The 14,025-nt window shown below is 46.1% G+C and overlaps 1 protein-coding gene across 2 annotated transcripts in view; it reads left to right on the plus strand.

Annotated features, from left to right (window-relative positions):
- MSH3 (mutS homolog 3) overlaps nucleotides 1-14,025 on the plus strand; it is a 1,953,894-nt gene that overhangs the window by 1,003,340 nt on the left and 936,529 nt on the right. For both annotated transcript variants that reach the window (XM_078675310.1, XM_078675311.1), the window contains exon 13: nucleotides 12,892-13,024. In XM_078675310.1, the coding sequence (XP_078531436.1) occupies nucleotides 12,892-13,024 (133 nt within the window). The remainder of the gene's footprint in view (nucleotides 1-12,891; nucleotides 13,025-14,025) is intronic.

Consider the following 14,025-nt stretch of genomic DNA (forward strand, 5'->3'; position numbering starts at 1 on the left):
CTCGGAGTGAGTCTGTTTTCAGGTCTGTCCCTGGCATGTAAGGCATGCCGACTGCAGGTTGTTCCAAAATCGCCTGCCCTCTGAAAGCCTGACAAACAGAGAGTCCTCTCTCTTTCAATGAGCCGGCTTATTTGCCTGTCAATCTCGGGGCCCACTTTCTGCAGCTGTGCACCTTGCTAAAGTTGCAATAGAAATTGCCATAAGCTCCCTGCTGTACAACTAGGCAATTTGTTCAATCAGGTCAATAAAAAACCAATGGAAGGAGAGGAACACATGGCAGCGACGTGTCGGCATCCTGCCGAATCTTGTTTACACTGCATTTTCAAAAATTGTTAATCCTCGTGTAGTAAAAATGTTTTGCGATGGAGAGGTTTGGCCTCGCTTGTTGCTGGGTTTAACAAAAATATATTGGTGAATATTTTAATCGTGCATGTTAGGTCGATGCCAGCTGGTATTTCTAGTGTACCCTCCCCCCACCCCTCTTTTTTATTTATTTAAATTTTAACTCAAATACTTTGTAAAACTGGAGGTTGTTCTAAGGGTAGAGGTTTTCTCACAATCTTGTTTGTTTTATATTTTAAACCATGTGTTTTAGAGTCGCAGTTCTGGGAGCATGGGAGCCATTTGGGATTCTCTTCACCTCACTTCACGCCCACACACGTTTGATGGGGCAAAAACAGCTGAAAGGGCACCCTGAAAGCAGAGTTCTGGCTTCCTATATGCGATTTAGTAGAGTGGGCGCTCGGGAGGGGATTCCAATCTACCTTTAATGCGCACTAGTATATTCAGCCTATAGTTGTACCAGTCACAGCTCACTCACTGCACCTATCTCAATTCGAGTATGGATATCAATTTGAGGACCTAGGTAATTTCGTACTTGTTTCCATTTAGCCCACTTATTTAATTTATATGAGAATATTGCGCTCCTAGGTGTGGTAGCTGATATTTTGAAGCAGAAAGGGGGAACATTTAGCCTCCTCTCCCGCTTTAATCTCCTGTCCTCAAGCTCCCGGGTCATTTGAGTTGCAATGGTCAGTATTTTAGTATGGAGGAATTAACTGTTCAAACGCACGTTTTGGTGTGTGGTGGGAATCTTGCAAATGCAAACATGGCCAGATTTTAATACGATGAGCACCATTCAGATGGGGCAACATTGCCAATAATTCCTTAGGTGTCCATATATGTGGGTATTTATGTGCTATATTATTGGTGCAACCTTGTGTCATGGAATACATGATCAACTGGCATGATGTCATTTAAAGATACATAATCGTCCATCACTGCACAGTTCACTAGAACCCATCACACTGCATTTCTTGACTGCGTTGCTAAAAGTTTCGACTTCAATATATCTCACTTGGATTTTAGAAGCTACATTTAATTTTTGTGCTTGTCCTTACAGGCGGTTCGTCCTACGATGAAAAAGGCCTGATAAAAGACCAGGCTCCCTCGGTAGTTACATAAATCCATCATGATTAGCATACATGATCCATTGAGGCTAGAGGGAAATTGGGGATTTTTCTATCTGAAAGAAAGTATAGGAGGCCCCCTGAAATATGGTTTGGGACCAGGGGAATAAAATGAAAAAATATTACAAAGTCCCTGAAATCAACGATACCCGGAGGAGTAATCGCCCAGGGTTCCCACTATACTAGTATGATTCCTGAGCACAACCACCAGTTACCTCGGATAGTATTTGTCCGATTTACATCAAATCATATATCTACCAGTTTTCATGCAATGATATGGAATACTCAGTGATAGTTACATGAACAACCAGAATATTTTAGTGACAGGTTAAAACACTACAACAGAAAATAAAATATAAACATAAGTTTATTACACATAGTAAACAAATTAAAACAATTTTCTTATAGTTGTGAGGTACATCATATAAAAACACTTGTTATACAATTATTAAACAATACATTAAAAATGCATTTTAATGTATTGTTTAATAATTGTATAACAAGTGTTTTTATATGATGTACCTCACAACTATAAGAAAATTGTTTTAATTTGTTTACTATGTGTAATAAACTTATGTTTATATTTTATTTTCTGTTGTAGTGTTTTAACCTGTCACTAAAATATTCTGGTTGTTCATGTAACTATCACTGAGTATTCCATATCATTGCATGAAAACTGGTAGATATATGATTTGATGTAAATCGGACAAATACTATCCGAGGTAACTGGTGGTTGTGCTCAGGAATCATACTAGTATAGTGGGAACCCTGGGCGATTACTCCTCCGGGTATCGTTGATTTCAGGGACTTTGTAATATTTTTTCATTTTGATTTTTCTATCTGCCCATTGTTCACTCTCCTCTTAATTGCATTACCACCCCAACTACACTGTCCTATTATTCGTTCCACCAGACATTTTTTTTTTTTTTAAAACCTTTATTGGATAATATAGGCAAACAAATACGGGCCTACAACCCACCGGCCGGCCTCGCAATCGATTAAAGCACAGTAGCGAGCAATTGGGCAACTCAGCAGCATAGCAAAGCAAACACGATTAATCCAAGTTACACTGTAATTTGTTGCGCTGCCGAGAAGTAGGAGAAGTGAAGGTTTAGTTTTAAAGTTTTTTAAAAGTATAGCCAAAGTAGTAGGAGCCAAGAAGGAGCAAATTCTAAACAATCCGTACCAGGACCGAAATGGACAACAGTATTCAGAAAGATTAACAAACATTATCTATTAAACAAAAGGCTGGAGGCGAGTAGCCCAGGAGAGAAGACGCGCAAACATTATGATACACCCCAGCCCCTACCCACCTCGCACCAATCCACCCCTTGACCCAAAGAAATAGGAGAAGAAAAAAGTAAAAGAAGAAGAAGAAAAATAAGGCCCATAGTAACTGAAACGAACAAAGAAAGAACACCCCCCACCCAACACGCATGCAGAGGCTACGGCCTACCCCCCCCCTAGCAGTGTGTCTGTCGCCCCAAGAGTACCCGAAATTTAGGAGCAAGAGAAAGAAGGAAAAGAAATCACAAAAGACCGGAGGAGGGCCAGGAAAATAACCAAAACAATCAGTACTTTTACCCTCGGCCATCCATCCCCGGACCCCGAACCAGCACCAGACCAACATGTATCTCCCACTATTGTCCATTACAGTCCAGCAATGCACAAAACCGGATGCAGCAAAAAGGGAGAAACATCCTCAACCTTGTCCCTTTCGATCCAGTACGCCGACGGAGTACAGTTCTAAAGCAGCCATCTTGGACGGAGAAAGCAAAAGTAAGGTCCACTGCAGAGCACGATGCCATCCACCAAAGTCCGTCCACCTAAGAGCCAAGCGGTGAACGTCCAACCAAGAAGGAGCAATGCACAATCGCAATGCTTGAAGGGCTGCCGGCCAAAACAGCAGTTGCAACTCCAGGATGGGGCATGGAGACCCGCGATGAAGCCCCGAAACAGTTGTGCGGCGAGGCGTCCGGACACAAACCTCCCGCCTCTGCCGAGGACCAAGATCTCCACACATCTCCGCATCAACACTGGGTAGCGCGGCAGCAACCACATCTCTCTTATCCAGCACCTTCAAGTACGTCTGAGCAGGCTGGTAGTCGCAGACAAACACAGGGTGTGGCGAGGTGCACAGCACATGGAGCTCAGCATGGCCGTCCGAGGGCTCTGCAAGCATAGAGATATCCAGTCGGCATTCCAGGTCCAGGGCCATGTCGCGCACAGCTACATGGAGATTACTCAGGGCATACATAATATCAGCAATCCTGAGGGGTGCCGCAGGATAAGAGGGCGCCGCCGTCTCGCGCACCCTGGGCGCGGGGTCACACCGTATCCCTCGAGACTGGTCGCCGTCGGCCATCGTATCAGCAGCCCACCAGCAGCCGGTCCGCAAATCACCGCCACTCCAGGGGGTACAGTAGCGGGACGGTCCCCTTCGCCTGACACCCGGCGACAATGCAGCGCAAACCGCTATGGATACCCCAAATGGCCGCCGGGGGAGAGAGTCCCAGATGCCGAGCGCCCAGTACAAAATGGCAGCCGTCTCAGCGCTGAAGAACAAGAAGACGCTCCGAGCCGTCCACAAGCCAAAAAGAGGGTAGAATATATCTTCTACGGCGGTGACACAAGTCGAGCATGAAGGCGTGCAGGACAGGGCGGCTCGCTGTAGCAGGGAAAACAATGCGGCAATAGCTATCCGTCAGCTAACCCCGTTCTGCTACAATGTCAGCCGTTGTTGCAACTTGGGACGGCAGCCTCCGGAGAACAAAGACCCGGCCTCGGTAATGCAGCACTGAGACAAAGACCGGGACACCTCGTCGCCTCTGCTACCAGGATCGCGCCGGGGAGCACACCGCTGGACTCAGGAGCGCCTCACGGTTCCAGGACGCCGACAAGTGGGCAGGATAACATGCAGGATCAGCGGCGTTACGGGAGAAGAACGAGAGGGTCGGCGGAGCCGAGGGATCAGGCGGCCATCATGGTCGCGGGCTAGGCTCCTCCTCCGTTCCACCAGACTTAAGCTCCCGCACGCCCCCTTTCAATGGCGGTAACAAACAGATAATTGCTCCCAGCTGGAGTGACTAGAGACTTCTTATTGAAAGCAGCCCTTCACCCGGCAGCAGAAATTTTTCTTAGTAGATATACAATGCGCTCTCCAAACACTGTCCGTTTACATATGTATATATGCGCATGTATGTGTTTCTATGTGTGTTGATATACGTTTGCATCGTTAGGTGCCACCAGTTTTCTCAGTAGCATTTTCTGCACGCAGTCTCCTTTCTCCCTGCAAAGTTTACTGGAAGCACACATCGCATGTACCCGCAGTTCAGGGCTTTCCATCTATGTGAACGGTTAACTTTAAGTTTGTAACAGTACATCATTTGTATTCCAAATGTGTGTTGCACAGTAGAACAAGCATTGCCATAGACAATAGGTCTCGCCTTTGGGACCTTATACGTGTTTAGCCATGCAACGGTTGATGTTATTGCCCCAAGGATATTGTGCTGGATAACTAAACACTTCTAAGGTCCCAAAGGCGAGACCTATTGGCCATGCCAATGCATTTTTTTTGTAGGGATGAATTTTCTCCTGGCAGCCTGAACCGCAGTGGTGAAATCCGCAAAAAACGCTAACGGGTTCCCCTGATGCGTGATCTGCCCTTTCTCCTGGGCTAGTCTGAGTATCGTGTCCTGATCACAATTGTTTAGTAGCCGCGCAATATTGGGGCGGGCACACAGGCGCGCTGCTAACGAGCGTTGCGCGCGCTCCACCACCAGCTGGGGAGATAGATTATCAGTGCCAAAGATCTCTTTGAGCAGCCCCTCCACAAATAGTTCCATTTTACCAACGTTGGTCGACTCCAGCAGCCACATTATCATTCCTCCTGGGCCTCGCTTCCAGGTCCTCGTTCTTACCTTTGATAACTGCAAGCACCTTTTCCATGTTTAACGTTTTTTGTCTGAAACCGTCTGCAAGTCATCTTCCCCAGTGGAGACTCGCTGCTCGATCTCACCCAGCCTGGTACCCTGCTTGTCAAGTTTTGCCGCCATATGATTCATGTGCAGGTTTAGCGCATCTATCTTTCCATCCATTGACTGCAGGCTGTGTTGCATCGCGAAGAGTGTGGATTCCAGAGTGGATGCAGTTTCCGAGGTGACCTCCACTTCAGAGTCCGAGGTCGTCTTTTGCTGTGATCTGCCAGTTTTGTGCATTTCAAATGTAAGGTGTGGCTGTGTCTTGTCCGGCTTGCCCATGGCGCACAGCCCCAGCAGAGGTGTCAGTCCTCTCCCACCCTGTACAATCCAATCACAGCAGCCACACGCTGCCGGACAGAACACACTCCCAATGTGATGCACAGGGGAGCAATGTGCTACTCGCTTCTTTATATAACACTGCAACAAAGTCCAAAGATTGATCCTCGAGTATCAGGCTTCAACCACTCGCCCACACAGCGATATAGCAGCCCTAAGTCACCGCACCATCCCACCCAGAGGTAGCCCGTTGCTGCCGCTGCTCACATGTGCTCACATCTTTTAGGCCACCGCAGGGCAATTGGGCTTCGGTGGGTAGCTAGGTATGACAATCCGGCCTCTGGTGCCACAGCACTACCGGCCGGTAGTTGGTGCTCCAGGGACTCACATAAACCGGACTCCATCGGCCCAATCCGCCACCATGCTCTGAGCGCCGTTCATTTGGTCATTATAAAGACTTTCAAATATGTCAACTGTTTCAAAACATATGAGCATTGATTACATTGTAATAGCATTAATATATTCGTGTCCACACTCAGATAAGTTCTGCATGCCTAGTGCCTCCCCAAGAGACTGGGGCTTGGCCCACATTTAAGTTTAAGGTAGTGGACTCATTGAATAATAGGAATGTCTATGTATTGACCACTGGGACAAGAGCTGGAGTAATATTGGAGGATTGTCTGTGGTTTGGTTAGCTATCTTTGTAGATTTGTAGGTCTCGGCCTAGCGTACACTGCGCAGCAGTGTTCGCGCAGCCAGTCCTTTTCTCTGGGTTTTAAAAAATGGACCTGGAAATTCCACACAGCTTGTGCGTGTTATTTCCTAGGTCCATTTTGATTGGGCTTTATGTGTGTGTATTTTTAAAACAGAACACGCTATAGGCCATGGGCTGTCGTGTAGCTCCGTCCGTGGCCTATTGGTGTCTGGTACGCGCACCAAAGGCCATATGTCTTCAATTATCGCGGCCAGGCGCTGCCGCGATAATTGAAGACATATGCTGGCAGTGGCGCGCGCGCCCACCGTCCCCGACATGTCCGCTCCGCTCACTACCATGCCTGTCCCGCTGCAGCCTTTGTCTGCTGTTGTGGGCTGCTCGGTCTCTGGTGCTGATGCTGCTCCTCAGCCTATGCCCCCGAGGCTGCGTCAGCTCCTATATCTCCCCCTGCGGCCGCAAGAGGAGGGGGCTGCTGATCCGGCTGCTCGATCCACTCCTGGAGCTGCGGGGAGACGTGGGCTCTACCAAGTGCCTGGGAGGAGGGGCGTCTACCTGACACTGACAGCTCCGGCTGCTGCTTCGGCACTACCGCTGTTGCCTCTCACAGGACTGTGCTGTTTAGAGCCCGGTGCTGTTTAGTGCAGGATGCCATTATTAGTTTCGCCAAGAAAAAGAGCTATGGTTTCACCCTCTGCACAATATCATGCACGCTGACATTATCTGCACATCCTTGCAGTACAGCTGCAAGTGCAGAACGGAAGCCTCATTACTCCCAGTACTGTCACCTCAGCCTGGCACTTTAATGAAATGGAGACTTGTGTATGCTTTCACAAGCGTGTGCGTGCAAGCACCTGCACGTGTCTGTATGTCTGCATGCATGTATTTATGTGAACATGTGTCTGTGAGTGTGTGTGTGTGTGTGTGTGTGTGACTCTAGCTGTGTGTTTTGTGTGAGTGGGTTTATATGCTTGGTCTTGTGTCCGTGTGCATGACTCTGTCTGTGTGTACGTGTCTGTGAGTGTGTGTTTGTGTGCCTCTGTGTCTATATGCCACTGTGTGTGATTCTACTGGTGTGTTTGCGGGTCTGTGTGGGCTGATACGCCTGCTCTCGTTTTAACTTATTACAAAGCTGTATGCAAGGCAATGCCATTCACTACGTGCATTTTAACGCCGCCCCAGCCCTAAATCTGCAATTAAGCTGCTCACAATGACCTCTGTAGACCTTCGTCCCTTGGTGGCTTTATCACCAACACACCCATCCCTACGAAATGTGCTTCGAGGAGGAAATCTACCCTTGGGTGGGGACCTCCTCTAGATGAGCCCCTGTGCGCTCTCAGACCAATAAATCAGTGAAAGGTGAGTTACCCAGAAATATAATTAGGCTGTGGGGTTTTAGGTTTAAACCTATAATAACTGATAAAACCCCACTGAAAGAAAAACAGCCCTCACCGGTGAAAACATATAAACACTGAAAAAACACCTGGACAACCACAAACTAAATGCCATTCAAAGAAAGGAAAAAGAGAGTGAAAGAGTCATTTTTTTCTTACTGAAGGGGTCAATACGATGTAACTTTGTTATACAAGTAGCAGTAAGAAAGACTGGCTAACATTATTCTGCTTGAGTTTTGTTCTTTAGGGATGCCACTAAAATATTGTTTCTTCTTCCTTTTACTTTTTCAGTTCTGTGGCCTTTGGTCTAAAGATGCAGGGTTTAGTTTCATGTTTTAGGTCTAGTTTAATTATTTTATAAACTATAGAGAATCAGGAAATATCAAACTCATAATTGATATTTTGGCTGCATTTGATTCTTTCACCAAAAGGTAAAGTGGCTGGTTTCATACAAATCTTTCCAAATATGTGTCATCACATTTACCCACACAGAATGGGTAAAAACCCATAATACATCAGACCATAGTTTCTAGTGGGTCAGTATTGATAGGTGAATTGCCAACACCTCAGGCTTTAAACATTCAATGCAAGGTATAGTGACAAGTATATATATCACCAAGCATCTGAGATAGTGGTGAAAACATGACTCCAGACTTTTGGAAAACATGGAACGCAGTGTCATTTGTAATGCTCTGCAAAAAAGGTTCTTTCCAAGTTCAACAAAGATTGGAGTGATATTGTTTGCATTTGCAGTGATTCAGCTATGTATATAAAAAAGCTGTGTGATGACCTGTCAAAACTGATACCCGAGCTGAAGTGATTCCCTGTAGTAGATCCTTGCCACTTGTTAGATGGTATGCTGAAAGCATCTTTACAATTTTAGGAGTTAATGAGGGATGCTATTGACTTTTTATTCCATTCCGGTGCACTGGTTTCTAATGCACAGGAACTAAAACGCAAATATTTATCATTTTGTGCTTTATGTGGCATCAAAGAAAGAGTCATCCCAACTGTGTCCCTTAGCTGATGGTTTTCAGCCCAATGGGCTAAAAATGCTGAGAGGGCCTTTTCACAGAAGTTTACATGGGAAGGAAAGAGCGAGCACACATGACCCAAAGACTCACTGAAGAAGTATTGTATGGTGTACTACAATATGATTAATTTGCAAAAATCTATTTGGACCTCATATACACTATAAATACACTGTCTATATACCATGTTCTTTCAGTGCAGAAAGCAAGCAATAATAAAAGCAAAACGTTCCATAAACACTGGAAAAACACTTTTTCTGTTGGTTTTAGTGGTGCGAAAATGTGTAACCACTGATAACAACTGTTTTTTAAGATATTGAAAACACTGAGAAAACCCCACCAGAATTTACCAAAAATAGAAACTGAAAACAGGACATCCTAAATATAATGTAACGATTTCCCTTAACCCTTTATTAATGCCTATAACGTTCTTGCCGTTTATTAACCACTTCCGTTGTACTATTATCCCGCCGGCTGCCCCACACATCACTCCCACCCTCTCCCCTATGCAACAGCACCTCGTCCCTCCCAAGGCCCACTGCTCCCCCGCACCCCCCCCCCGACCCTCCCTCCACACCTCACACTCGGCAGCAACAAGCCCCCCATCAACCCACCCCTCTTGCTTTCTTCAAGGCCTTTCCCACTTCGTGTGTCTTGGGTGTTTTAAGTACTTGTTTTCATAAATTACCCAGTGAGAGGATGTTTGCTCAGCTCAGGATTAGTGACTAGGAGGTTCCCTTTTTAGTGATGACTTTCATTTGAAGTCAGGGGTCTGTTAGGGCATGTGGCATCACTTAGTATTTTTAGGTATATGCCGTCCTACAACGGCCAGCGACGCGGGGAGATGATTGGTTAGGTATTGCTACGCTGCGTTATAAATGAGCGTGATTCTCCAGTGGAAAAGGCAAACCAGAGAACGGCTTCCGCTCCCTCAGTGTCGCGCGCTGTCACCGGAACACAGCTGGTGGTGACACTACGCAGACGCGGTGCCAAAGTTCACACACTCGATGCAAACATCAATAATCTATTGCGTGATTAATTGAAATCGTTACAATACTACGCATCTTTATAATTAACTAAGTAAAGTATAAGTATGGCAACATATATTTTAGGAATATGTTGTATGTTAGTTAAAATCATTGCAACAATCGTTTATGCTTCTGAATGCTAAAACAAAAAGAATTCAGTAGTTCACTCTGACCAATGAAAATTAATATCTGACTTCATTCTTCTGTTACTACATTGTCAGAGGGGGAGGCTTTAATTCTGTGCAATGCTGCCTGTATAGCTTTTGAAAAACAGCCTGTTAGTCGAACGTCTACACTCAGTGAATTTGTGCAGTAAAGATTCTTGGCCTTAGCAGGGCCCTTTTCCTGTTAATCGCTTTGTCTGTGCGGTCGGCCACGCTCTCTCCCGGATTGCAGAAAACTGCAGTTTAAACTAGGCGCTTTGGTGGTTGGATTTCTGATTACCCATAACCACCTGTGCCCATCGAAGGCGCTGCACCACGTGAGAGCCAAGGCACGGCATCAGCGTTTAAACACAGGCTGACACTACTTCTGGATTCAGGGCGGGGTAGCACGGTGCCTTTCATGCCAGGCTCTGCATGACCTGAACGATCTTTAGTGCCCAGAGAGGGCAGGCGTCCTTTCTGTGCTGCTTCCAACCACAGCCGATGAAACCTGAATAATCCTTGCTTGAGCTCCGCCACAAATTAAGCATGGAAGCTTCCATCACGAGCAGGCTGACAGCACTGCGCAAGCATACGTTTTACCACCCGTGAGAGACTGTGTCTGTGTGCATACCCAGAGGCGCACACTGCACCAGTGCACTCGCCTCTCCTTTTATTTAACCCCTCCCACGCTCATGACGAGCTCAGCTCGTCATGAGCCACGGTTCTCATGTGCTCATGACGAGCTGAGCTCGTCATGACCGTTGGAACGCTCGCACGTGGGGATAATTCCCCTGCTGTGCTGAGCGTTCCACGGAAACTGGTGTGGCCGTGACGAGCTCAGCTCGTCATGACCAACGGGGCACTGTGTGCGCCCCCCCTTCCCCAGCACAGCGGGGGAATCGGGCCAGCAGCAAAAGGGTTAAAAGCATTCCCAGCTCGAGGTGCACATGCACACCTGTGTTGTAAGTGCCTCCCGGGGTACTTGCGCTCTAACACTATGGAGTCTCAAGGCGAGAGCGGCATGTCCTGTGCCCTGCCCCAGCACAATCTCTGTGTGTGTTTGTGTGTATGTGATGTGAGAGTGTGTTTGTATGGGTGTGTGTATGGGCGTGTGAGAGAGCGTGGGAGAGTATGTGTCTGTGTACATACCCAGAGGCGCACAATGCACCAGTGCACGCGCCTCTCCTTTTATTTACAAGGATTCCCAGCTCGAGGCGCACAACCACACACACAACCACAACCACACACACACACACACAACCACACACACAACCACACACACAACCACACACAACACCACACACAACCACACACACCCACACACACCCACACACACACCCACACACACACACACACCCACACACACAGCCCCACACACACAGCCACACAGTCACACACATACACACAACCACACACACACAACCACACACACACACAGCCACACACACACAGCCACACAACCACACGCACACAACTACACACAACCACACACACAACCACAACTACACACAAAACCACACATATAACCACACACACAACCACACAGTCAGTGCACACTTTCACCAGGCACAGACACCATCAGTCGTCAGTGAACGCTTTCACCGGGCACAAACACCACCAGTCGTTAGTGCACGTTTTTACCGGGCCCAAACACGACCAGCCGTCAGTGCACGCTTCCACCAGGCACACACCACCAGACGTTTGCATGCTTTCATCATGCACACACACCACTAGCCGTCAGTGCATGCTTCCATTAGTCACACACACCACCAGCCGGCAGTGCACATTTCCACCAGGCATACACAGCACCAGCCATCAGTGCACAATTTCTACAGGCACACACACCACCAGCCATCAGTGCACACATCAATTGTTAACGCATCCACAATTAACTATTGTAGCTATTGCAGTATGGCGCACTTTACTTTTAAACATATTCATCTAAAGCGCAGCATGCCACCATTGCTACAAAAATAAATACACATTTTTTGGCCGACAATTTATAGACTTTTGTTGCAGTTGGTGTTGCAATATTTAGCAATGCCAATAGCTCAAACGTAATTATCCCGAGACCTATTACATTGTAAATGCTTGTGTTTTTTTATTTCAGTGACTAAAGCCTGATAGCTTAAAATAGACAAGTTCTTATTTAGGCCTTCTAGCTCATTTAACAAGGGAGAGTGCCACTATCAGCGCCTTGACATGGGGCATTCCATTGTTGGATATCTGCCAAGCTGCTACGTGGACATCTGTCCATACCACGACCAGGCATTACCTTTATCGATTTTGCATGCAGGTTAAGTTCTTCCTACCCACTAAACAGAAAATTAGCAACGGTAATTAACACTTTCTTCTGATGATTATGTCTAACCGCAGTACCCATTGTCCTCCCCTTTCCGACCGATGGACATTTTGTACGTAATGTGGTCCCAAGCTAGTTTTTACACCTTCAATTCCTCCTTTGCTTGTTGCTCTGTGTCAGAGGGTGCTGTAAATGTCAATGGATAAACTGGTGTCAGTGCAGGGGTGTGGCCCTTATGTGGCAGCTCTTTGTCGTCCAGCAGCTGGGCGGAGTCAGGCGGCACCACCTTCTGGCATTCAAGATATAGTGCAGAGTTTTCTGGTTCCAGTCTGGTGCCTGATGACATTCAAGAAGTAAGAAATCTGTGGTCAGTTAGAGTATTCACTAGAAAGAATTACTGAAGATAAATAACTTGCTCTTCAGCATCCTCTACGAATGAATGGTTGTTTCCAGTTTCTTGGTTGATAAATCTGGCCTATCTTTAAATGTGTTACTTTGCCATAATTCTTTCAGAGTAGTCATATTTTCACAGCTCTTTTTGTTTAATTTTTAGTGATATAAATGCTCGACTTGATGCTATATCAGAAGTTCTCCTCTCAGAGTCCAGTATTTTTGGCCAGATTCAACGTCTCATCAATAAATTGCCTGATCTTGAGAGAGGAATTTGCAGCATTTATCACAAAAAGGTAAGTAAATTTACTCTAAACATTTTGAGTATTGCTGTTAGTATTATGAAATTGTTTTGCCAGCACATTTACATTATCTGTGTAGTCATTTCCTAGATGCATATATTTACTAACAGGCTGTTGAAGTATTAATTATTTTACGCAAGTTACTGACTATATCTGTTTCAGTGGAGAGCACGAGAGACTGGAATTATGGGGCATATCCACAGGTGTTAATCAATAGGGGATAAGTATGTGACTAATTCATTATTATTGTGTTTTTAAACCAGCCTTTCCGTTTGTCCTGGTGTTTTGTATAGTACCTGTATGCAGCAAAAATGAGAACCAGAAACAGTTCATGGCCCTTAGACTTACTTATGTAAAACAAACACGTAAACAAATAAAACAGAGGGTGCAAGAGTCCAAATCATTCGCCAGTATTTTAGTATCCTAAATAAAGCGTAAAACAACCTACTAATGAGAGAGCACTAGTTAACAAGAGATAACAATGAACATGCAGCTAGCGAGTTTCAGAAAGAAATCCAAAATACCAGACCTGATGTATGCGAAAAAGGCTTTATTAGCGGGCTCCAGAGAGCTGTAAACGAATATGGCCGCTTGACAAAGTTGTCTGAACCTCCTTACTAATCTATCATTTTAAAATATCCTTTAACCCCTCTACATGGATTGAAATTAATTGAATTAGTGCTTTGGAACCTTTCCCTACTCTGACATGGTTGCTGGTGAGTATGTAGGATTAGCTAGTACTACTGGCTGAAGTGCACTACTGGCCCAATGTCAAATGGCCATGCGTGGACTCAGAGTGGTGTTAACCAGTAAAACCTACAGGAGGGCTTGGTGGAGCATGTCGCTGTATTCTTTACGACCATCGCCTAGCATCATTGAAGATAGGGGGCTTGGCCTTGCCCTGGGGCGCGTGCATCATTGGTGCCGCTGCTGGAGGCACATGAAAGGGCATCCACTGGATGCTCCAGATAACGTAGCGAAAGAGTTGGCCAGAG

The sequence above is a fragment of the Lissotriton helveticus genome, chromosome 2_1, assembly GCF_964261635.1.
Source record: "Lissotriton helveticus chromosome 2_1, aLisHel1.1, whole genome shotgun sequence".
Classification (NCBI taxonomy): domain Eukaryota; kingdom Metazoa; phylum Chordata; class Amphibia; order Caudata; family Salamandridae; genus Lissotriton; species Lissotriton helveticus.